Source organism: Cervus canadensis, chromosome 13 (assembly GCF_019320065.1).
Source record: "Cervus canadensis isolate Bull #8, Minnesota chromosome 13, ASM1932006v1, whole genome shotgun sequence".
Classification (NCBI taxonomy): domain Eukaryota; kingdom Metazoa; phylum Chordata; class Mammalia; order Artiodactyla; family Cervidae; genus Cervus; species Cervus canadensis.
This window is the reverse complement of record NC_057398.1, coordinates 58,907,435-58,931,407: the sequence shown is the minus strand read 5'-3', so window position 1 is coordinate 58,931,407 and position 23,973 is coordinate 58,907,435. Positions and strand designations below refer to the sequence as shown.

The window sequence follows — 23,973 nt, the reverse complement described above, 5'->3', positions numbered from 1 at the left end:
TTTCTAGATCAACTGGGATATCTTAGCAATATTAAATCTCTGATACATAAGCACAGGATTTTTTCTATTTATTTACATCTTCTTTAATTCCTTTCAACAATATTTTGTAATGTTCAGACTTATTTTATTTTTAGTTTTATTTTATTTAAGTTTTAAACTTATTTTATTAAATATATTCCTAACTATTGTATTATTTTGGTGCTATTTAAATAGTGTTTTTAACTTCATTTTCAGATTGTTCATTACAAGTACGTAAAAATACCACTGATCTCTGTAAATTGATCTTGTATTCCGAAACTTTGTTGAACCTTGTCCATTCTGATAGTATGTTGATATACTCCTTGGAATCTTGGGATTTTCTTTTTACCTACAAGATCATGTTATATACAAAGAAAGTTTTACTTCTTCCTTTTCAATCGGGATGATTTTTTTTTTTTTACTATCCTTAAACAATTCTTTTTCTTTTTTTCATTTATTTTTATTAGTTGGAGGATGATTTTTCTTTCTCATTTTCTTGCCTAATTTCCCTGGCTGGAACCTACAATACAGTGTTCAACAGAACACTGTTGTCTTGTTTCTGACCTTAGGGGGAGAGCATTGTTTTTCACTGAGTGTTTTCATTTATAAGTAGGAGGTCAGCAGTAGGTGGGTATTGTATAGACATTTGTTTTCAAATTGAAGAAATTCTCCATTTGTAGTTTTCTGAGAGTGTTTATCATGAATGTGAGTTAATTTTGTCAAATACTTTTTCTGAAAACCTTATTAATAATCAGGTGACTTTTTCCTTAGCAGAAAATAAGCTGATTGTATTTTTTGATTTTCAAATATTGAAATAATGCATTCCTAGAACACAACCACTTTGGTCTTTGTGTTTAACTATTTAAAAATACTGCTGAATAATTCATGTGCTAAAAATTTGTTAAAATCATTGCTCTGATTCATGAATGATATTGGTTTGTGTTTTTCTTTCATGCACTCTTTGTGTTGTTTGTATTGTCAGGGGAGTGTGTAATTTCCTTGGTTCTGCCTCATAGTAACAAAAATTTGAAGCAACGGACCAGCGTTACAGCCCTCAGACGGACCAGTGTTACAGCTCTGTGTCACAGCTCAGTTTTATTTAGAAAGTAAAGGAAAATACATCCTCGAGGCGTGAGGGCATGCCAACCCAAAAGACGCAAAGAGAAGAGAGGCCCCGGGCCCAATTTTGGCTCCTCTTTTTATATGCTTTATCTCCTCCCCCTGGGCCTGCCCTATGTAAACTGGGCTAGCCAGGAGTGCTGTTTGTTCACCTGAGGTCCTCACTTCAGTCTTCCGACCTTTCTTTGTTCTATTTTTGAGGGCTTTTCCCTTCCTTGTCTTTTAGCCACCACCCTTCTAGACTCCTTTTTCCTATTCTAACTACCTAACACTATCAAGATAATACATTCACAAAATCAGTTAGAGTGTCTTCATTTCTTTTCTATTTTCCGTCAGAGATGCAGAACTCACACAAATTACTTTGAAAATGTTTGGTAGAATTTTCCAGTGAAACATTAAGGCATGGAGATTTCATCTTTAGTTTATTTTTTAATTATGAATTCAAATACCTTAATAGTGGTGCAGTTATTCAAATTATCTATATCATGTTGGGTGAGTTGGCAATTTGTACTTATTGAGGAAATATTTCATTTCATCTAAGTTGTAATATGTGTGAGTATAGAGTTACTGGTAGTATTCTTATTCTTCTTTTGATGTCTGCAAGATCTGAAGTGATACTTCATTTTTGCTTAGTAATTTATTTTTTCTTTGCCAGTCTTGGTAGATACATGTCAACTTAATTTACCTTTCCAGAGATCCATGTCTTTCATTGAATTTTTCTATTGTTTTTCTGTTTTGATGTGAATTGATTTCTGCTCTTAGTTTTATTATTTCATTTATTCTGCTTGCTTTGAAACGACTTTGCTTTTCCTTTTCTAATTTCTTGAACTGGGAGTTCAGATTATAGTTTTGATACTTTTTTTCCTCTTTTTAAAGTAAACACTTAGTGTCATAATCTTCCCTTGTGTCCCTGCTTTATTCACACCCAGGGTTCTCATATTTCATATTTTTGTATGGTTTTAGTTCTTTTTATTCATTAAAGTTTTCTGTATGTCCAAGGATATTTTCTGCCTTGTGTAATTAATATGTGTATTCTGGTACTGTTGAGGGGACTGTTTGTCAAACGTCAGATAGATTTTTGGTTGGAAGATATTTTTTACTTCTGTATTCTTGATGAAAATTTCTATTGTTCTATCAAATGTGTTGGATTTTCCTTTGTTTATTTATCCTTTAAGGTATTAGTTTTTCTTCATATACTCTGCAGTGCTGCTGTCTGGTACAAACACATTAGGATTTCTATGTCTTCTTGATTGATTGGTTCTTTGATCATTATGTATATAACTTTGTCTCATGTAATATCTCAGTTTCTATCTCTGATCATCATGTAATATCTCTGTCTCAAATTTTATTTGCTCTGTATTCCACATTATCTGCTATTACTATTGAAACTCTTGCTTTCTTTTATTAAATTTTGCATAGTAAAAATTTTTCTATCCCTTTTATGTTCAGTCTTAAAGGACATAAATTAATACTTAAAGTGAACTTTTTTTCATAAAAGCAGACAGTGGGTAATGATTTTTTTAAATCTGTTCTGTCACTCTTTTTTAATTGCTTTATTAGACCAATTACATTTAATGACATTATTGTTAAATTAAGGCTTAATAGACATGCCATTTTATTTTTTGTTTATTTTATTTAATTATATCTGCTTTTCAATCTCTATTTACTTTCTCCCTGTATTATTGCAGGTTACTTAAAGATATTTTATTATTTATTTTTTTACTTTAACATTTTTTCAGAATTCCATTTTAATTATCTGTTGTGTTTTACAGCACATTCTTATAGCCTTTTTAGTTGTTGCCTAGATATTACATTATATATACATATATTAAAGTCTGCTATTTTTTTTAAATTTTACCAATTCCAGTTAAGGATAGAAAAATTACTGCCACCTACATTGTCTTATCCTCTCCATTTTAAAAATAATTGTTTTACATATCTCCTCTAATATACTGAGAACCACACTAGATAGTGATCCTCAAAAAATTTTAAAAAGCTCTAAGGGGGAAAATATATTATATTTAGCCATATTTTAACTCTTGTTTTTTATGCCTTCCTGATGTTTCAAGATTCCTTTATGTGTCATTTCCTTTCTGTTCAGAGAAGTTTCTTTAGCCAAATTTTAAGTATATGCTGAAGACAAATGTATGGATGCTTTAAAATCCTTATATGATAATTCTAACATCTAAGTCACCTTGATATTGATATTGTTGATTGTCATTATCCTATTGGATACTGGACATTTTGGTGTTGTAAGAATCTGAATCTTACTTAACCATTGCTTCAACAGTCAGGCCTCCTAGGAAACTCCTCTGGTGGTTAAAGAGGGGATGCTGCCTCAATATTGCCAGGTGGGTATAGAAATCAAGATTCTCCACTCTGGCTCCACTGACCCAGCAGGTGCGAGCCTTCATGTTAGCACAGGCAGGACTTGGAGTTTTGGCTCTCCACTAGGACTCTGAAAACACTGCCGAAGCTGGGAGAGGAAAAACACCTCCATTTCCACAAGATCTCAAAGGATGCCTATTTATATTGATGACATTAGTGGTCAGAGAGGTCACACCTTCTGAAATATCATTGCCTTAGTGTACAATTCCACCCCAAAATTAGATTCACCCCATGAGAGGTGGGGAGAGAGACCTAGAGACAGTGTTGTACTGAAACAGTCTCCATTGTCCATCCTAAACAGCATGTTAAAAAGCAGAGACATGACTTTGCTGACAAAGGCTCATACAGTCAAAGCTATGGTTTTTCCAGTAATCATGTATGGATGGGACCATTAGATCATAAAGAAGGCTGAGCACTGAAGAACTGATGCTTTTGAACTGCGGTGCTAGGGAAGACTGTTGAGAGTCCCTTGAGAGTCTCTTGAGAGCAAGGAGATCAAACGAGTCAATCCTAAAGGATATCAACCAAGACAATTCATTGGAAGGGCTGATACTGAAGCTCTAATACTTTGGCCATCTGATGCAAAGAGCTGACTCATTGGAAAAGACCCTGATGCCAGGAAAGATTGAAGGCAGGAGAAGAAGGGGATGATAGAGTATGAGACTGTTGGATGGCATCATCAATTCAATGGACATGAGTTTGAGCTAACTCCAGGAGATAGTGAAGGACAGGGGAGCCTGGCATGCTCCAGTCCATGGGATCACAGACAGTTGGACATGACTGAGTGACTGAAAAGCAACAAAGTTTCCACTGTATGATAAAAGCATTCTTCCCAAGTTCACATTCAGTGACATCTCATTGGTAGCTTAAACTGATCACAGTGGGTTTTGTTTTTCTCAGATATGTAGTTGTTAAATATTTACAAGCACAGAACCATCAAAACTACCTCCCACTTCTGTGAAAAGGAGTTGAGATAGAAATTTGAGAAAAATTAGATTCTAATTTCTTGCATGTCTGAGTTGTACACCTGAGGGAAAAATATGCTATGCTTTAGTTCACACGAGTTATGTCATATAAACGAAACTTTGAGAATTGTAACTTTGGTTCAGTTTTTTAATCAGTTCAGTTCACTCCAGTCACTCAGTCATGTCCAAATCTTTGCAACCCCATGGACTGAAGCATGCCAGGCTTCCCTGTCCATCACCAACTCTCAGAGCTTGCTCAAACTCACATCCATCAAGTTGGTGATGCCATCCAACCATCTCATTCTCTGTCGTCCCCTTCTCCTTCTGCCTTCAATCTTTTCCAGCATTGAGGTCTTTTCCAATGCATCAGTTCTTCACATCAGGTGGCCAAAGTATTGGAGTTTCAGCTTCAACATCAGTCCTTCCAATGAACATTCAGGACTGATTTCCTTTAGGTTGGACTGGTTTGACCTCCTTGCTGTCCAAGGAACTCTCAAGAGTCTTCTTCAACACCGTAAGTTTAAAAATGCTAATTCTTCAGCACTCAGCTTTCTTTATGGCCCAACTCTTATGTCCATACATGACTACTGGAAAAACTATACCTTGGACTAGACGGACCTTTGTTGGCCAATAATGTCTCTGCTTTTTAATACGCTGTCTAGGTTAGTCATAGCTCTTCTTCCAAGGAGCAAGTGTCTTTTAATTTCATGGCTGCAGTCACATCACTGAAGATGGTGACTTCAGTGATTTTGGAGCCCAAGAAAATAGTGTGCGACTGGTTCCATTGTTTCCCCATCTACTTGCCATGAAGTGATGGGACCAGATGCCAAGATCTTAGTTTTTTGAATGTTGAATTTTAAGCCAGCACAAGATGGGAGAGTAGAAGGATGTGCTCTCACCTTTTGTGAGAACTCCAAAATTGCAACTCACTGCTGAACAACAATTGACCAGAGAATGTTGCATCCCACCAAAAAAAATACCCAGTGTAAAAGGGCAAAGGAGAAGCCCCAATAAGATGGTAGGAGGGGTGAAATCATATTTAGAATCAAACTCCATACCCACCAGAGGCCCTTGGATGGCTCAAACAAAACCTGTACTCACCAGAACCCAGAGACCCCACAGAGACTGAGCCAGACCTGCCTTTGAGTGTCTCCTGTGAAGGCACGGGTCAGCAGTGGCCTGCCGTAGGGATAAGGGCTCTGGCTGTAGCAGACCTGGGACACACAGCATGTGGCATAAGCCATTTTAGAGGAGGTTGCCATTATTCCCACCATAAAGCTGCCAAGCATACAACCCACAAACTGCAGAAATTCTCGCATTGTTAAGAAAGTTCCAGGACCCACAACAGATTTCCCAACCTGAGATCCAGCAAAGGGACTGAGAACCCCCAGGGAATTTGACCTTGGAGGCCAGTGGGAAAGAACTTCCACAGGACTGGGGAAACAGACTCTTGGGGGGCACAAACAAGACTTTGTGCATACCAGGAGCCAGGAGAAAGGGGCAGTGTCCACACAAAAGACTGAGCCAGACTTGCCTGTGAGTGTCCAGGAGTCAGTCTCTAGCAGAGGCATGGGTGGACAGTGGCCTGCTGCGGGGTCAGGGGCACTGAATACAACAGTGTGGGCCTGAGTCCTTTTGAAGGAGGTCACCATTACCTCCAGGACCCCTACCACAGTTCTGCCTCATCCAAACAACAGGGAAGGAACACAGACCTGCCCATTGACAGAAAGTTGTATTAAACATTTACTGAGCATGGCCCCACCCATCAGAACAAGACCCAGATTCCCCACAGTCAGTCTCTCCCGTCAGGAAGCTTCTAAAAGCATCTTATCCTTCTCCATCAGGGCAGACAGAATGAAAAACCACAGTCACAGAAAACTAACAAACTGATCACATGGATCACAGCCTTGTCTAACTCAATGACACTATGAGCCATGCCATGTAGGGCCACCCAAGACGGACGGGTCCTCGTGGAGAGTTCTGACACAACATGGTCCACTGGAGAAGGGAATGGCAAACCACTTCAGTATTCTTGCCTTGAGAACCCCAGGAACAGTATGAAAAGGCAAAAAAGTTTTTAATACTGTACACTAAAATTACTGGACTTTAGGTCTTGAGGGAGAAAATACATTTAAGTGAAAATTTTATATAATGCTCACATTATTATAATAACCATTCTAAATGACCATCTGACTATGACATTGGTGCTCAGACAGAATCTCTCATTTTCTCAACATTTAGTAAACAAAAATAGAGTACTCATTACATGACTGAAACCATATTGCTTGTGTTGAACAGAGAGAAGACAGAGTACATAAATAAATTTGCTTAATTAAATAAAGTCTATAATGAAAATGGGCTTCCCTTGTAGCTCAGTTGGTAAAGAATCCGCCTGCAACACGGAAGACCTGGGTTGGATCCCTAGGTTGGGAAGACCCCTGGAGAAGGGAAAGGCTACCCACTCCAGTATTCTGGCCTGGAGTCGCAAAGAGTCCAACACAACTGAACAACCTTCACTTTCACAATGAAAATACCATTGGATGATGAGAAATACAGTGGTTTAAGAATGTGCTTTAATTGTGTGGTAAGTGAAGACATCTCAAAGGATATATCAGTATTTGAGTTGAGATTTGAATAATAAGCAAAAGTCATATATGCTGAAGTTTCAGGGTAAACATGTAAGGATGAGATGTGTAAAGACACAGATTTTAATAATCAACATATATAAAAAATAACACGATTCTCTCAGAAAACAGCACCTCAATATCACCATATAAAAACCATAGAAACTGCCTTTGTTAACTATTTTTCTACTCTTTAGCATTCCAATGAAGCATAAAATGCTCTTTCATTAACACACTATGGTTAACATGATGGTCTTCAAAAAATAAAAATTTTAGTTCACATTATATTTGGCTTTTAATTGTTAAAAAAGTTTTTATGCATGCTACAAGTTATATGACAAATATATTTTGCCTTGAACGTATTATATTTACATTGTAACTTAAAATTTCTTTTTTCTTTAACCAGATTGTGGCTTATGCTCTTGACCACTGCATTCTAAACTATTTGCAAAAGAATTTAATTGTTAAAAATTAACACAATCAGGGCTTCCTTGGTGGTCTGGTAGTTAAGACTCTACCCGACAAAGCAAGGGACACTGGTTCAATCCCTGGTCTGGGAAGATCCTACATGCCGTGGAGCAGCTAAACCCACGAGCCGCAGCTACTGAGTCTGCACTCTAGAGGCCACAACTACCAAGCCCATGTGCCTAGAGCCCGTGCTCCACACGAGAGAGAAGCCACTGCCTATGAAGCCCGAGCAACACAACTAGGGAGCAGGCCCTACTCGCCACAATTAGAGAAAGCCTGTGCACAGGAATGAAGTCCCAGCACAGTCAAAAAATAAAATAAATAAATCTTTTTTAAAAATATATTAAAAATTAATACAGTCATTGAATTAATTCTTCAATGTCAATTTGCCCTTTATCTATGTTTATGTGGTAGTACTACCAGAAGAGGGAAGAAGCTTCAGCTGAAGACAGCACATTAAAATATGGAGCTACTTTTCCTGACTGGTAATACAGTTTAGGATCTGTGTTAATACAGATCAGACATCATTTGTGATGCTGGTAATTAAAATTTATAAAATTATAAAAACTCATTGTACTGTTATAGGAAAGGTTACAAGAAATTTATCATAATTTCCACTTGGATCTATGTGTGATTGTTGCTATACTATCAGCTATGAAATCGGGAGGAAAACTGTTCTTGTTTACTTAATATCACTTATTAATATTAATTCACCAATAATTCCCAGGCATGTACTAACTTCCTTCTTTGTCTATGGAACGTCCTACCTCCCAATTTTTTGACAACTGAAACTTAAAAATAAAATGAGCCTTTCTTATGTGCAAAGAACCATCCAGGCAACCTTATATTTCATGTTTTTATTAAAAGTTGCACAGAAACACCCTTAAACCAAGCTCTCTTTGAAATGCAAACACAAGAGAGGACTTCCCGATATAGTCCTCAATTTCACTGATGGACCATACCCTGAATTAGTTTCCGAAAGAGAGCTGTTCTTTATCTTCGATAGTGAGAACTCACCTGATCACAAACGAAGCTACTGTTTCTGGTGCCAACTTTATCACAATCACAGGGTCTGCAAACATCTATGGCTGAAGGATCTGCACCAACTTGTCGGAAAAAGTAATCCTTACACAGCTCACAGTTCTTTCCTGCATCAGGGAAAGGTTATGCATTATGACTTCCAATTCATTAAGATCAGCTGCATAATTCAAAATTAAAGACTGTATTCCTTTGAGGGAATTCTATAATTTTCGGGATGTCCATTTTAATGTACCTTTCATCTCTACCTGCCAGTTTAGTGATCCACAGCATATGAAACAATGAACCTGTTACAAACTGTGCTTTACTTCATTAAACTCCCATCTGTTATATAATACCACACTTCTAAAAAGCTGTGCTTTGCAGGGGCCCATACATTTAGAACTAGTTTATTTCCAAACTTAAAACTTTTAGTTTCAGATCAGGTACTGAATCGAAATCAAATATGAGAAATTTCTACATAAAGTTGGAAGCAAATAAGCATATAGTATTAAAATATTTTTCTGGAACTAAATCTGATAAAATAGAAGACAACTCTTAATGTAATTTATTATTCTATAGTCAATGTGATTAAAATTGAATGCTTCTATTGGTGCCTATGGCCATTATTTTTCATTTCAAATATCAAAATACATTTTTATATTTAGCTACACCAAATAAATTTCATATTAAATGTTAGAATATCTTGACACTTTAGAAATATAAGCTAATTCCTGTTGTTTACAATTTATTATTCAGAAAATTTCCTTTTCCATCTTATATTAGAAAACAATCTAAATTAGAGGAAGTTTCTAACGTAAATATGATTAGCATATCAGATCACTGAAATAAAACTCAAGGCTGTCAATTCCCCCTTTAAACATGCTGCACTTTTTGCTCAAATATTGCTGAAATTGGCCCAATGTTAGAAGACTGAAAGTAACTTGGGCATCCCTCGTAGCTCAGTGGGTAAAGAATCTGCCTGCAATGCAGGAGACCCGGGTTCAATCCTTGGGTCGGGAAGATCCCCCGGAGAAGGAAATGGCAACCCACTCCAGTCTTCTTGCCTGGAGAATCCCATGGACAGAGGAGCCTGGCAGGCTACAGTCCATGGGGTCACAAGAGTCAGACACAACTTAGTGACTAAACCACCATCATGAAAATAACATAATCAAATGAAAAACTCACATTCTAATGGATATTGAATATGGGCTAATTAAAAATAAAATGGATTTATGTCTAGGATATTTCCATTTATATATGCTGATGACTCCCAAATTTACATCTCCAATCTTGAAATCTCTCCTTTTTTAATCATCCAATGAATATTTATTGAGTGATTACCACATTCCAAATACTATGCTAAGTGCTGAGGAAAATACACAATGCACCCTTTTTACAGGGCTATCTTATAGTCTAGTAGGTAAGAAGAATCCTAATTAAATAATTACAGGAATAAATATACATTTAAAAGCTGTGATAAGCATAAGATGCCACTCAAGTACATAGATTATACTAATCTTCTCTGAAGAATCATGGAAGGCTTTCTTTAAGAAAGGAGTTTCAGAACTGTGTTTCTGACTGCCTCAGTTCAGTTCAGTTTAGTCACTCAGTCGTGTCCCACTCTGCAACCACATGGACTGCAGCACATTAGGCTTCCCTGTCCATCACCAACTCTCAGAGCTTACTCAAACTCATGCCCATTGAGTTGGTGATGCCATCCAACCATCTCATCCTCTGTAGGCCCCTTCTCCTCCCACCTTCAATCTTTCCCAGCATCAGGGTCTTTTCCAATGAGTCAGTTCTTCGCATCAGGTGGCCAAAGTATTGGAGTTTCAGTTTCAGCATCAGTCCTTCCAACAAATATTCAGGACTGATTTCCTTTAGGATGGACTGGTTGGATCTCCTTGCAGTCTAAGGGACTCTCAGGAGTCTTCTCCAACACCACAGTTCAAAAGCATCAATTCTTCAGCACTCAGCTTTCTTTATAGTCCAACTCTCACATCCATACATGACTACTGGAAAAACCATAGCCTTGACTAGATGGACGTTTGTTGGCAAAGTAAAGTCTCTGCCTTTTTAATATGCTGTCTAGGTTGGTCATAGCTTTTCTTCCAAGGAGTAAGCGTCAAAGAGAGTTTATTCTTTGTTTCTTGGAAACATACAGGGAACATGCTCAAAACAGAATTTGCCATTTTCTCCTTAAGTTTGACCCTCCTGTATCCTATCTAAATGGCTGGTACCAATTTTGACTGCTGCTCAAATTAGAGTGTTAGTCCTAAGTCTTGACTCTTCTTACTTCCCTTATCTATACTCTGCACCTTGCTCAGAAAATGCCATCGCTTTCTACCCTAAATGTCTACTGGATCCACTCATATCTATTCACACTACCTTAATTGTCTTCCCACATTATTTTTCATCTGAACTTTTGTAATACCTGAATAACTGGTTTTCCCAAACCACTTTGACCCTCTGCAAACCATTCTCTATAACCTGATGGATGTTTCAAAAACACAATACTTTCCCGAAGTGCCCATATGTGGCATCTCATTAACTTTAGGGTACAAGCCAATCTCTTTATCGTAGTTTAGATGGTCCTCTAGCATCTGAGCTCTGCCTTTCTTCCTGGTTCCTTTTCTAACAATCGACCACTTGCACTTCTGCGAATGCTCCATGTTTCGCTTTACTCTCGGCCATTGTGCAACTGTTTCTCTTACTGGAAAACTTTGTCTACACCCTAATATCCACCCTTACTCTCTCACCTGGTTAACTCCTACTCCTCTTCTCCCCTTTAGCATTCATCAAACCTTTTAACTGTTCCTTTAATAGGGTGTCTTTACCACCATGTGGGCTTCCCAGGTGGCTCATTGGTTTAAAAAAAAATAATCTGCCTGCCAATATAGAAACACGGGTACAATCCCTACATCAAAAGATCCTCTGAAGGAGGAAATGGCAACCCACTCTAATATTCTTGCCTGGAAAATCTCATGGACAAAGGAACCTTGTAGGGTACAGTTCATGGGGTCACAAAGAAATGGACACAACTTAGTGACTAAACAAAAACAACAACAAACCACCACCATGTAATAATCCATACAGAGACAATAAAATTCATCATCTTATTAATTTTTATATTCCCAAAACCTAGCCAAGAGCTTGTACCATTTTAGGTTACCATTAATTATCTAACAAATTCATTCATGCTTCAAAGTAGCATAATTTCAAACCCATCAGACTTGGGCCATTATATTTTACAAATTCTGATATTATTTATTTCTGCTTTTAACATATCAGCCTTTCAGAAAATAGTAATTTTTCAATAATTAGTCAAGATGCTGGTTGGTTCTTGGAACAAGACTTTAATAGTTAGTTTCTGCTTTTAATGACAATTTTTAAAAAGGGGATTCCCAGATTATCAGAGTCCATGTCAAATCTGAATGCAAACATCTCTACATGAGAATCCAGGAATAGAAGAAGATCTGGGTCATACAAGAAAATTTGTTTTTAGGATATATACATTCAGAATTGGAGAAGGGAATGGTGACCCACTCTATCATTCTTGCCTGGGAAATCCCATGGATAGAGGAGCCTGGTGGACTACAGTCCATGAGATCTCAAAAGAGTTGGACACAACTTAGTGACTAAACAGCAACAAAAACACATTCAGAATAATACAACAATTCTTGACTTATCCAATACATATTTATGATCTAATTAAATGGTGTGAACTTATTTAAAAAAAATCCTTTTTCCTGAAATTATATAGCTTAAGACTCCAGTATTTGAAAGCTATGCAATTGGAATTATGAAGATTTGGTAAACCAGAGTAGTTTTCAAACTTAATAGTATGAAAGCACTTTCTTAAATAAAATAGCAATATATAATTTAAAATAATATGCATCATATGTAGGTCAGGCCTATCTTTGTTATTTGTGTTATCTGCTAGTTACCTGCAGTGTTATGCTCACAGTCATCACAGACGCCTCCGCCTCCTCTGTAGTGCTCAGATGGAAAGGGATCCACTGACATGTTGTAGTGGCAGCTTCTGGAATGGCTGTTGCACTCACAGGGTTTACAGTTAAAGGCATGAACATGATCACTTTGGCGGAAAGGCTTGTCATTATAAAGAGGCAGGCAGCGATCACACTGGAATAAAGTAATATCAGGATGATAAATATATAAGGCTGTATTTTCTCTTTTTATTTACCTATCAGGAACTTTCACCAGATAGAAAGCTAATAAAAAGTTAAAAGCCAGACACTATTGTATTTTTTAAGTGTTTTATACATCAGAAATCAGCATATTACAGGCATGGTCACACAGATTTATAAAAGTGAAAATGCAAGCTGAAATCATGTAAAGTGATCTTAATAACCAGTGGGGGAAATTATGATTGTTTCACAATCTGAAATTTTTTCTCAAAACATTAAAAACTTGACTTTTAAGTCCTGGTTCTACCAAGTAAAAAGCTTGGAGTCAGCACTCCAGCATAACAAAAAATAAAATGTGGAACAGAATGAAAAAACGACTTTCCCTGCATCCCTAAGTGGGGGACGCAAGGCAAGCAGCTGTCCCTAAGATGGGAGAAGCAGGCAAATACAGGGAGTCCCAGCTATAGGAGGCCAACAAAGGTCTGTCTAGTCAAAGCCATGATTGTTCCAGTAGTCATGTATGGATGCGAAAAGAAAAACAAAACACAAGCACTGTGAGGAAACGGAAAAAGTAGCAAAATACACATAATAGGAATATCAGAGGGAGAAGAAATATTGGAAACAACAACAAAATCCATTACACTGAGGTATATCTTTTTCAAACTACAGAGAAGTAAAGAAAAAATTCCAAAAGAGAAACCAAAATTAAAGACACTGAGCATACAGTTACTAACTAGACATCCAATTTCTCTTCAGAAAAATGTAAACAAGAAGAGAATTGCATGAAATACTTAGTGTTGAGAGAAAAAAACCCACCAACCTAGAATTATATAGTCTGCACAATCATCCCTCAAAAGTGAGGGAGAAATAAAGATATGTAAGACACACACAAATTGAAAAGATGTGTTGCCTGTGAACCTGACTTGGAAGAAATTTTAAAAGTTTTGTAGAGAAGAGGAAAATAATATAGGTGAGAAACTTGGACCTACATAAAGAAAGGAAGAGCATCAAAGAAGTAAAGATGAGACTATTAAAACTTTCAACAGTTAAAAATGTAAAGGGAAATATATAGAAAATATTAAAACTAACAATAAATTAAAATTTAATATTAGAAACCTTGAGAATTAAATTATTTTCTTTGTTAAAAAGCATTATCTTAAATAGTGTTTACCTTCTTATTCTATAAATTTCCATATAGAACAGGCATCTTTCTACACATTGAGAACTGTCACATTCTTTTTCTAAGCATGGATCAGCCTACTTACATCATTTGCATGTTTGTGCTTTCATCGGCATGAAATATATCTGAAAATTCTTTAAGGTAAAGTTTTTGTCAACATCACTTAAGCTAGGACATCTTTACCTATTCATCACAACCAGTGTCCTCGTTTATGCTAAATTCACCTTAAGTTGCTCTGCCTGCATATATAAATGCAAATGGTAGCTCTGATCAACTAGTTTGTTTGTAAGAAGAAATGCTTAATTGAAATTCCACTCCCAAAACATTTTCTTTCCATCATTTCAACAATCATTGTTTTTTGAATATTCATACTCATAAATGCCAAATGAGTTTATCACTGACAAAGATGTTACATAACTACAAGCTTCTTTGTGAATGAAATAATTAATGAATATGCACTGACCAGTTACCACAGATTGAAAGAAGAGACATGATTGGTCACTGATCATGATGTGCCATGATTATTTATTTAGTAATTTGTGGACTGAAGAGCCAGTTGCAAAATTATATAAAATCTACATGTTATATAATTATTTACAGTTAATATACCATAATAACTAATACATGAAACATGTTTTTAGAGGACTGATGCTTAACTAAGCTATGGTAAATGAAATTCATGCATATTGGAAGTGTGCAGATGCATGTATAAGTAAAGAAAACTTTTCTAAGTCACATAAAACTTGTTACGTACTGGATCAATTAAAGCTAGAATTTTTTTAAATTAATTATTTAGCTTATCTAATACAAATACAATTTATGGACCAAGCCAATTAAGGAACAATTCATAGGCACTGAGCTAAAATTTTAGGCTAAATGTGTACTTAACAAAAGTAGTAATATCCATTTTATAAAATAAAGTAGAAAATTTATTGACAATTCAAATGTCAAGTGATAAGTCAAAATATTTAAATGAGATCATTTTTTCAAAACTTTTCATATATATTTTTTCTTTTTCAAAATTGGAACTATACAAAAATGCACATGTGCACACACATATATATCCTATATTCAGTTCAGTTCAGTTGCTCAGTCGTGTCCAACTCTTTGCAACCCCATGAACCGCAGCACGCCAGGCCTCCCTGTCCATCACCAACTCCCAGAGTCTACCCAAACCCATGTCCATTGAGTCAGTGATGCCATCAAACTATCTCATCCTCTGTCATCCCCTTCTTCTCCTGCCCTCAATCTTTCCCAGCATCAGGGTCTTTTCCAATGAGTCAGCTCTTCACATCAGGTGGCCAAAGTATTGGAGTTTCAGCTTCAACATCAGTCCTTCCAATGAACACCCAGGACTGATCTCCCTTAGGATGGACTGGTTGGATCTCCTTGCAGTTCAAGGGACTCTCAAGGTTTTCTCCAGCACAACAGTTCAAAAGCATCAATTCTTCAGCGCTCAGCTTTATTTATAGTCCAACTCTCATATCCTTACATGACTACTGGAAAAACCATAGCCTTGACTAGACGGACCTTTGTTGACAAAGTAACGTGACCTTTGTTGACAAAGTAACGTCTCTGCTTTTTAATATGCTGTTTAGGTTGGTCATAACTTTCTTTCCAAGGAGTAAGCGTCTTTTAATTTCATGGCTGAAATCACCATCTGCAGTGATTTTGGACCCCCCAAAAATAAAGTCTGACACTGTTTCCACTGTTTCCCCATCTATTTCCCATGAAGTGATGGGACCAGATAACCTGATCTTAATTTACTAAATGTTGAGCTTTAAGCCAACTTTTTCACTCTCCTCTTTCACTTTCATCAAGAGGCTCTTTAGTTCCTCTTCACTTTCTGCCATAAGGGTGGTGTCATCTGCATATCTGAGGTTATTGATATTTCTCCCGGCAGTCTTGACTCCAGCTTGTGCTTCCTCCAGCCCAGCGTTTCTCCGGATGTTTGCTGCATATAAATTAAGTAAGTAGGGTGACAATATACAGCCCTGACATACTCCTTTTCCTATTTGGAACCAGCCTGTTGTTCCATGTCCAGTTCTAACTGTTGCTTCCTGACCTGCATACAGGTTTCTCAAGAGACGGGTAGGTGGCCTGGTATTCCCATCTCCTTCAGAATTTTCCACAGTTTATTGTGATCCACACAGTCAAAGGTTTTGACATAGTCAATAAAGCAGAAATAGCACATATTACACATTCAAAATCTAGAAGTTACAAGATAAAGGAGGAGGAATAAGGAGGATGAGCAGGGTAAAAATCCAAGAGAAGTTTTGATCTTGAGTTCAAATGACACCAGCAGTATGCTAGACAGCATGTACTTAAAACATTGTCTGCAACCATTGGTAGGGGATTTTGTGATCACAAATGTACTGGTTTATGATCTGATTTAGATGATGTAGCCCAAACAGTGGACCAATGAGCAGTTTACAACCAAAGTGCATTTCTGTCTTATCATCTGTAGCTACAACTACTGAGGAGGTCTTATCTAAACTTCATTCCAAGTAGTCATGAGATACCACCAGCATATAACTATCAATTCTAGGAGTCCTCCATGTAGGGGAGATCTATCCTCATCATATAGGCAGAAGAACAGATGAAAACTAAATTTCAGACCTTCTGGCTTGGGAGAAGAGAAACGTGCTTATTAAATTTTTTCCCCCAGGTCAGTCATCCATGCAATTAATCTCATTTCCAATATTTCAAGCTTCCCTGGTGGCTCAGAGGTTAAAACATCTGCCTGCAATGCAGGAGACCCGGGTTCAATCCCTGGGTCGGGAAGATCCCCTGGAGAAGGAAATGGCTACCCACTCCAGTATTCTTGCCTAGAGAATCCCATGGACGGAGGATGGTGGGCTATAGTCCATGGGGTCACAGAGAGTCAGACACGATGGAGCGACTTCACCTTCTTTCACTTTTAATATTTCAAAATCTCTATCTCACTGCAAAACTTTGGCCAAATACAAAATTTTGCTGCAATACCTGAAGTCTAATTTTTTTCAATTTATTTCAAAGTATTCTTGTTGATGACTTTGCTCTCCCAATAATGGTTTTAATATTATTCAAGTTATGCTTTTTGCATAACTTGGTGGAAGTGATGACCTGTGGTCCTGTCACACTGATTACAGATTCAGTTTGTCTTCCACAAAGCTACTGCCAGCTGCTGGAGTTTGGGATGCTGCCGACACGAGTTAGTGGAGCAAATTCAGCGAAACCATTCTTTTGATATTCTTACGAACACAACATTTCTGCTTTTAGACTATGATCTAAAGACTCATGGGAGATTTTATCCTTATTGTCAATTTAAAAGCCATTATAAAAAAAGTCTTACAGTAAATAATTCTGGGCTCAATACTATAGCCATGTTCCAAAGATACAGTCCTGGGTCCTTTAACATTTAAAAACAAAGAGGAATTTGCACTAACCTAATGGAATGGTTTGGTCCAGCCAAATAGTTGTTAGTGACAATGGCTAGCCTTTTCGTGAACAATAAAAAAGTCTACATAAATATTGGTAACATTTCATCCCTTTCCAGAGAAATCAAGCATAGTTACCATTTTTTCAACTCTCAATTTAAGAAAATATTATAATACTTGGGTGCAAGAATTTGTAGAAAGGGTGAGTACAGACACTAGTCCTAGGAGGGGAAGTTGTCCACACCTATCAGGACAGCATGTGTACATTCCACTGGACCAAACAAATCTACTGGAAATTCAAAAAAGTTCATTTTTTAAACTATTTGAAAACTACATTTTATAATATGGCCCTTATAATAAGAAAGAACAGGATATGAATGTCCAAAGGTAAGGAAATGGTAAAAAAAAAAAAAATCATATATCTTCTAAGAAGCATCCTGCAAACATTCATAGATACAAATGTAGATGAGATTACATAATACAATTTGAATTTAAAAACAAGTGACAAGTAATATGTAGAGTATAATCTTATTTTCTAGATAAAGGTAGACTCATATATGAATATGAATATAGAGGTACAACTTTAAGAAGATAGAAACAGATGACACAGACTTGTAAATAACAATAATAAAATAATCTGAAGTGATATAAACTAAGTTATTGGCCAAGGTTGTCTATGGATGGTAGGGTTACAGATGACTTTTACTTTTTTATAATATTATTTCTTTCCACAGTGTACATTTATTGCTAATGTATTAAAAATTGTGGACAAATAAAATGCAAGTACATGGATGGCTGGGCTTCCCAAGTGGCTCAGCAGTAAAGAATCTGCCTGCCAAGTAGGAGACGTGAGTTTGATACCTGGGTCAGAAGATCCCCTGGAGAAGGGAATGGCAACCCGCTCCAGTATTCCTGCCTGGGAAATCCCAAGGACAGAGGAGCCTGGTGGGCTACAGTCCAAGGAGTCTTGAAGAGTCAGACACAACTTAGCAACTAAACAGCAGCAGCGGCATATACTTACAGGAAATTACACATTATTTATATCACTTCTGTGTCACATTCACTGAGGAAAGCTAAGAAAATTAAAATGTACTTGTTTTAAATTACACAGAGATCAGTAAGATGGTGCAGAGAAAATGATTCTCTTTTTTGAGCATAACGTAATGAGTTACCAGTAAACAAGATAATTTTTAAAAGGTAAAAAAATTTTCAAAAGAATGAGATCAACATAAAGAAGCAGAGATTTTGAGAGATGACATCCTAAATGTCGTTTTAAAATTTAATTGAAAAAATACATAACTAAATGGCACCTTGGCACACATTTTGGCCTCTTATCTTAAGGATGAAGCTATACTTTATGATTTTATGTGGTTTACAAATTTCATTAATGGCTACATTTTTTCATCTTATAACTCTGTTTCTCCCAACTCCTGTTTGAAAATACAAAGAAAGTCAAGAAAAAATGGAAGAAATACTAATTAAGTGCATTGTGAATAAATTTTTGAATTCTCACAATTACTTCTATCTTTGCTATCAATGACTTCTGAAGTTTCATTTAAAATCTAGAAATAGGTATATATCATATTTTACGCAGGTTCTGAACCAAATGGTTTTATATTTAATGTCCCAATCTGCAGTTGATCACTTGTCACTTTCAATTTCAATTAGGTTTCAGTTTGTTCTGTAACAACTGGATTCCCCCTGATATGTCCCTGGATGTACAAATTATAAGATTAGACAATGGCTATATCAGGGTGAGGACCTTTATCAACTGATTCATTTAACTGCTTTCATTTGATAGCTTCTTAAATGCTGCTAGTCAATTCCACTAAGTTGCAGTCAAGTTCATTGACATATTCAGATAGACAAATCATAGAATAATCATTGAATATAGAAAACAGTGATGAAATTTATTTTACTACATTATGTATTAATATTACACAATGACATTTCTCTCTTCTTGATCATTAAACTAGAATAGTGTTCTTTTGTTACTATTATAGACTAGCAAAGACAATCTTTCAAAAATCTTCCACAGGTCCAAAGGCACTTTTATCAACTCTGCTGTTGTCAGACTCAAGTTTGATGTCTTATTTCCAGTATTTAAAATCTGATCCTAATTTACAGAAAAATTACAAATATACATATAGTCACATTTTCAAAAATCTAACTATACAAACTATATATTTCTTCAGCCAATTATCCAGCAATATCAAATGACCACTATGCATCTTTGAAGGAAGGAAGAAGAAAATGTCCTCTTAATCAAAGATACATAAAGGGCATGGGAAGGTGGGAGATGGGATGAGATCTTCTCAGAAGTTACTCATGGAAGAGTTCAATAGATCCAAAAGTCCAACAGATTCAATGCCCTTTGAAAGCTAAAGTTCATTATGATGACCACAAGTTACCAAAATCAACTTGTCTTCAGTGACAGAACAAAGTAAGCGATTTGTTTTATTTTAGAATGGCTTCAAAAAACAGATTAAAACTTCTTTTAACACATCTGGAAAACTTACAAGAAGCAGTTAATTCTCCAATTATGGTAAATAAATGAAACAAACCTTTCTAAAAAAAAAAAAAAGTACTCTAGTATATACCATACAGGCTAAAGTTTTAGAAGTGCAAAGAACAACTATGGGTACAGCCTTATTTCGATAAGCACTTGCAGAGAAAAGAGCATCTTGTCTATACTTTTAAAATCACTGCAATTATCATAGATTATTACAATAGTGCATATATTTCTCTGATGTCCTTGCTAGATTCTGAGCTTCCTTAAGCAGGAATCAGATTTTATTATCTAGTGAATCTCAGCATAACGCCTGAAACTTTGTTCAATAAATGTATCTTAAGTGAGAGAATGAATAAACAAATTAATGTATGAAAGAGTGAATAAATCTGTGAACAGCTGATGCAAAAAGAGCTTGTCTCTATCAGGAAATTCCTTTCATTCACTCCTTGTTCTAGCAAAAAAAATAAAAAAGTGAGACAAAATTAGTTCCCTTTCTACCCTCAACAGTAAAATGTCCACAGATGTTGTTATCTAGGCAATGCTCTCTGTATACTAAGAACAGCTAAACCTTATGGTTTCAGGCCTAAGTGCTTCATATGTATAAGCTGCCTGAGTATCTCCAACTACCTAGGAAGCAGTAGTTGCAATTACCTCTGTTTTATTATAGCTGAGAAAACTGAGGAATAGGAAAGAAATTTAATAAATTTCTAAAATCATCAAGTAGAATATCAACTAATATAAACTAGAATGTAAAAACTTCTAAGGGCAGCAAAGTTTGTTATTTTTTATCCATGACTATATTTTCAGTGCCTAGAAGAAGCCCTAACACATAGCAGGTATTCAATTTAGATAAATAGAAGATAGATAGATAGATACAGACATACATAGGTAGATAGACAACCCTTACTCCTAATCATTATGCTAAACTGTTCCAAGATATATGAAATGATCTCTGAGGGAGGGAGGTGTTGAGTAGTTTACTAAGGCTAGAATGTCCATACCTACCTCCTCCTGCTCAGCCAAAGGGGATGGCAGAGCCCTGGATGAAAGCGAAAGAGTAGAGTGAAAAAGCTGGCTTAAAACTCAACATTCAAAAAACGAGGATTATGGCATCCGGTCCCATCACTTCATGGCAAATAGATGGGAAAACAATGGAAACAGTGACAGACTTTATTTTGGGGGGGCTCCAAAATCATTGCAGATGGTGACTGCAGTCATGAAATTAAAAGACACTTGCTCCCTGGAAGAAAAGCTATGACTAACCTAGACAGCATATTAAAAAACAGAGACATTACTTTGCTAACAAAGGTCCATCTAGTCAAACTATGTTTTTTCCAGGAGTCATGTACAGATGTGACAGTTGGACTATAAAGAAAGCTGAGCACTGAAGAATTGATGCTTTTGAGCTGTGGTGTTGGAGAAGACTCTTGAGAGTCCCTTGGCCTGCAAGGAAATCAAACCAGTCCATCTGAAAGGAAATCAGTCCTGAAGATTGATGCTGAAGCTGAAACTCCAATACTTAGGCCACCTGATGTGAAGTACTGACTCATTTGAAAAGACCCTGATGCTGGGAAAGATTGAAGGCAGAAGAAGGGGATGACAGAGAATGAGATGGCTGAATGACATCACCATCTCAATGGACATGAGTGTGAACAAGCTCCAGGAGTTGGTGATGGACAGGGAAGCCTGGCATGCTGCAGTCCATGGGGATGCAAAGAGTCGGACACGACTGAGCAACTGAACTGAACTGAACTGAACTGACCCCTAGAAACCCAAAGTAGCCATCACCCTATCCTCAACCAGAAAATATATAGGTATGCAGGCAGCCCCTGGAAAGGAAGGAATCTGTCCCAAAGTGAGAGATATAAACTGCTCACTTTTCCATGGGGTCACAAAGAGTTGGACATGACTGAGTGACTAACACACACATAGAACTACTCACTGAGCTAAAAGAATTTGTTTGTTAAAACTATTCCCAAACAGCCTAAACGAATTAAAAGCTATGAATTGCTCTTTTCTCATCACTAAAAGCCAAACCAGTGTGTTGGAAATTTTGAGAGTCTAAATCTCTGCTAATAATAATAGTCCTCAGGCTCTATTCAGAGCTTCCTCTTTCTTTCAGATATAGTGGGAATTGTAATTCAAATGATGCAATTTCAGTATAATTTCTTTTGTTTATTAGATAAAGAAGTCATCATTATAAACAATGAACACAAAAACTTCAGTGTAGTCATGTAACTCCTTTTTTTTCCCCAATAGAATTTTCACTGGGTATCTCTAATGCTCTAATCACAAAGATATTGTTATACAAACTTGTTAGTTATTTATCATTATATATTGGGTTAGGGGTTGTAGAAGCATAGATAATACTTCCAACTGCAGAAAGAATCCAGACAGAAACTGGCTGAATGCTTTATACACAGTAAGTGATCAATACACGTTTGATAAATGCATGAATGTATGGGTGAATGACCTAATAGCTTGCTTATATTTATAACATGCTGCAGGATGGTACCTTAGTATATGCAGTATTTAATTAAATAGTAACATAAAAGGTTTAAAGATAAATGTAATATTTTACCTGCAGAATTTTTACCTATGAATTACTATGTAATCTTAACTAGCAAATTTAAAACAATTACCACACATCACCATTGAGAAGACAGAAATATTCATGTATTTATCCTTTAATGATATGTTACTTTCTCAGTAATTATCTTTCCCCTAGCTAGAACTTTTCATATAATTAAAAAAGAGTCCACGGAAAAATTGTACTTACCTGCTTTCTAGGTGCTGAAATTAATAACATAAATTGAATAACTATTAATACTATTGGACAGTACTGATCAGACATTGGTGATGATACAATGATAGTGATTATTTAATATACATAGCCTTTCTATCATTCAACTATTAATATGTGGTGGCTACTTTTAGAAACTTTCTTAATTCATGCAATGCCTTTTCTGTACCTTGTCTGTACCACTTTAGGCAAAGGAGAATGGAGGATTAGAAAACCATCCAATAAAACAAATTTTAGTAACATGTGAAACAAAATCTACACTTGCAAAAATGATTTAGGCAGAATTATTCAGACAATCTACTCAGTCCTACACTTCACCTCTGTATAAATATAACTGATAGTCTATGAGCTTTTAAGTACAGGGCTCCTGACCCTGTGGTTTGTGACTATGTACCATCTAACTGTCCACAGAATTCTCCAGGCAAGTATACTGGAGTGGGATTACTTGGTGGCTCAGACTGTAAATAATCTCTGCAATGCAGGAGACCCGGGTTTGATTCCTGGGTTGGGATGATCCCCTGGAGAAGGGAATGGCAACCCACTCCCGTATTCTTGCCTGGGAAATCCCATGGACAGAGAAGCCTGGCTGGCTACAGTCCATGGGGTCGCAGAGTTGGATACAGCTGAGAGACAAACACTTGGACTTTCTTTCACCATCCAGCTGTCTGTTTGTCGAATGAAAAAGAAGCACTTGGGTGATGGATCCTGGAGTCCTATTCATTACTTTTGAATACTGATGGTATTTGATATTTGATTTTTCCCTTGGCTGTCTGCTTTTTTCCCCTCTTCCTTTTTTTATTGTTTGACTTTTTCAAAGCACTAAATAGAAAAGACACAAGAAATGTAAATTCCCCTCAGAATCCAGAAGGAATATTTAAAGAATTGTTCAAGTTTGTGGGCAGTGGCCAAGCCAAAGAAATTCCACTGCTTAATATAATAACTTAAACCTATTGATATGTCAGAAAATATGACCCAGAGTAGAGAACACATTTGTATAGTATAAACTACATATTTTGTAAAGAAACAATGAGAAAGAAATGGATTCTATTAAAATGTTCTTTACATGCAACTGTTTCAAATAATATAATACAAATATGGATTCTCTAGATTAAGAAGCATAATCCATTATTTCTGTCCTTTAGTTTAATGAGTGGGCATAAAAATGATTTTGAGTTACTATTTGGATATATAGCCATTTTATATTACAAATTTTACCCAGTGCTAGACATGAGTAGTAGATTAATAAATTAAAAATCCTTTTATTCATATAGCCCCATTTAATTTTTCCTTTTAAGATTTAAAATATCAA

At 36.3% G+C, this 23,973-nt stretch overlaps 1 protein-coding gene across 1 annotated transcript in view; it reads right to left on the bottom strand.

Moving 5' to 3' along the window:
- Nucleotides 1-23,973, bottom strand: part of USH2A (usherin) — an 893,901-nt gene that overhangs the window by 754,816 nt on the left and 115,112 nt on the right. The window contains exons 10-11 of the mRNA XM_043484771.1: nt 12,550-12,745; nt 8,600-8,730 (exon numbers count right to left, since the gene is read on the bottom strand). Of these exons, the coding sequence (XP_043340706.1) occupies nt 8,600-8,730; nt 12,550-12,745 (327 nt within the window). The remainder of the gene's footprint in view (nt 1-8,599; nt 8,731-12,549; nt 12,746-23,973) is intronic.